Source organism: Elephantulus edwardii, unplaced genomic scaffold, assembly GCF_000299155.1.
Source record: "Elephantulus edwardii isolate Elephantulus edwardi_28Jun2011 unplaced genomic scaffold, EleEdw1.0 scaffold00350, whole genome shotgun sequence".
Taxonomy (NCBI): Eukaryota; Metazoa; Chordata; class Mammalia; order Macroscelidea; family Macroscelididae; genus Elephantulus; species Elephantulus edwardii.
The window spans coordinates 331593-334382 of NW_006400100.1; the positions used below are offsets into that span (position 1 = coordinate 331593).

A 2790-nucleotide genomic window follows, 5' to 3' on the forward strand; every position below is an offset into this window, starting at 1 on the left:
TATATAACATTGGGAAAGTCAGCTGTCAGAGACCTCTCCAAAGCATTGATGTCAGTTTAAAGACTTAGGTGCACCTGATATAAGCCACATATTTTCCAATCACCTGCTATGCATTTGAGAATTGGACAATGAAAAAGGATGACAAGAGAGGAGTTGATGCCCTTTCATTGTGATGTTGGAGAAGAGTACTGAATATCTTGGACAAAGTGCAGCCAGAGTACTCCTTGGAGGCAAGGATGGTGAAGAACATGTTGCTAGGGGCAGCTATTCCTTGCAAAGGGACATCCTACTTGGAAAGGTGGAGGTCAGTGAAGGAGAGGAAGATCCTCAATGAGGTGGATTGATACAGTGCAGCCATGGGCTCAAGTGTGTCAGAGATAATGAGAATGGCACAAGATAAGACAGGTTTCAGATCTGTTGTTTATAGAGTCGCTATGTGTTGAATTCAACCACATTTAACAAGAGCAACAATTGTGGTCACCCCTTTCAAGATGGTTACCAGTGGAGTCGTGCACCATCCAGTTCTTCTGGCCTCAAGGTCATGGAGATTGGGTTTCACTGATCCATTCAGCCTTTGCACTAATTGTTTCCAGTAGTCTTTACCTTTCTTTGCTCCACTTGAGGATGCAAATTTTAGGATGTAACATTTTTAAGAGTAGTTGTTATGTGCCGTCGAGTCACTTGTGACTTATAGCAACCCTATGTACAACAGCCCTAAACTCTGCTCTGTCCTGTGCCAATTGCACTGTTTCCGAAACACCCATCCTAATCGCTCCAGTCACTGAATCAGTCCACCTCATAGAGGGCCTTCCCCTCCTGTGCTGTCCCTCCACCCTCCCAAGCATGATGTCCCTCTCCAAGGACCAGTCCCTCCTTACAACATGTCCAAAGTATGTTAGACGGAGCCTCAGAATCCTTGCCTCCAAGGAGCCCCCTGTTTTAACCCTTTCCAGGATGAATCTGTTTGTTTTTCTAGCAGTCCATGGTACCCTCAATACTCTTCTCCAGCACCACAGCTCAAAGGCATCAATTCTCCTTCTATCCTCCTTAGTCATTGTCCAGCTCTCTGGTGCATAACAAGTGATTGCAAAGACCATGACCTGTATCAGACGCACCTTAGTCTCCAGAAAGACACCATTGCTCTTTAGTACTTTGGAGAGGTCCCTAACCGCCGACTTTCCCATCGCAATACATCTTTTAATTTTCTGGCTACTGGTGCTGAGAGTGTTGACTGTGAAGCCAAGCAAACTAAAGCTGTGAACAATCTCAATCTCTTCACCGTAGATGAACAGATTTTCCCCCTGCTGGGCTGTTGGGTGGGTTTGAACCTCTAACCTTTGGTTTTGCAGCCAGGCTCTTAGCCATGGCGCCCCCAGGGCTCCCTTCCACAGTTCGAGTCCCACTTATCATGTCTTTGTTCACAGCCCTCAGTGCTGCATCTCCACGTCCAGTTTCGCCATGGCTCTCTACATTGATCACCTTATTGAAGCCCCCTGTTCCACTGGCTCATTTTCCCACATGGCCTGGCATCCCATCCACCCCTTCCTGGCAGTGGCTGCCCTCAGCCCCACCACAGGGGGCAGTGTAGACATTTATCTAGAGCAGGTGAGTATTCAGCCTCTGTTGTCAGTCGAGTAGGGTCATCATCTTAGGTGGAGTATGTAGGTGTGTAGTGTGGTCTTTTGGGCAGATAGGTATTTGCATGATGTGTCTGGTATATGTATGTGTGGTATAGCGTATGTGGTGTGAAGAATGTGTGTGGTGTGGTGGTTGCGGGTGTGTTTAGTATGTGGTGGTGTGGGAGATGTGTGTGTTGAGTGTTTGGCATATATGTATGTGCGGTACAGAGTGTGTGTAATGTAGTACTCGGTGTGTGTATGGGGTGTGTGTGTGGTGAGTCTAGGATATATGTATGTGGGAGTATGTGTGTTGTGTGGTGGGGAGAGGTTAGTGTCTGTATGGTGTCTCTGGTATATGTATGTTGTGTGTAGTGTGGTGATGTGGATGGTGCATGTCATGTGTTGTGGTGGGTGTGTTTCTAGTGTGGTATATGTGGTATATATATAATGTTGTTGTTGTTTGGTGCCGTCGAGTCGTAGACGACTCATGCGACCCTATGAATGAACGAACAGCCTGAGCACTGTTCGTACATAGAGTTTCCGGAGGCAAGCCATTTTGGAAGTGGATGGCGCTCCTGCTTCCAGGTTTGTTTTAGTCGGGAAGCTCCAGCCAACACTGTCCACCGTGGGTACCCATTACCACGATTGGCACATCACTGTCACAGTCTTCAGCATCACAGCAACCACAAGTTTCCTCTGTACAGCAACGCACAGACCAGTGCTATACCACCTAGAAGAATGTTTGACAATAAAACAATTTGAACCTGGCTGAGGGCTGTAGATGAAAATCACCCACCTTCGGCTTGGTAGCATAACTTCCTTTCCACTAGACCAACATAGCTCTCTCTGTCGTTGTTGTTGTCATTGTTGTTTGGTGCCGTTGAGTTGTAGACGATTCATAGCGACCCTATGAATGCCTTCCCCCTCATAACACCGTGTTGTTGTTGTTGTTGTTGTTAAGTGTTGAAGAGTCATAGATTAACCATGGGGACCCTATGAACAAAAGTCTTACACAAAACTTTCATCTTCTGCAAAGTCACAGTTTCTGGAGGCAAGCTTTTTTTTTGGAAGTGGATGCTACTCCTGCTTTCAAGCCTGTTTTATTATGTAATATATAATAATTAAATATATATCACTATATTACGTGTGTGTGTGTGTGTGTGTGTGTGTG

At 46.1% G+C, this 2790-nt stretch overlaps 1 protein-coding gene across 1 annotated transcript in view; it reads left to right on the plus strand.

The window, feature by feature from the left end:
• Window positions 1-1458: 1458 nt before the first annotated feature.
• Window positions 1459-2790, plus strand: part of IFT140 (intraflagellar transport 140 homolog (Chlamydomonas)) — a 63203-nt gene continuing 61871 nt past the window's right edge. Inside the window, exon 1 of the mRNA XM_006901906.1 lies at window positions 1459-1605. Within this exon, the coding sequence (XP_006901968.1) occupies window positions 1459-1605 (147 nt within the window). The remainder of the gene's footprint in view (window positions 1606-2790) is intronic.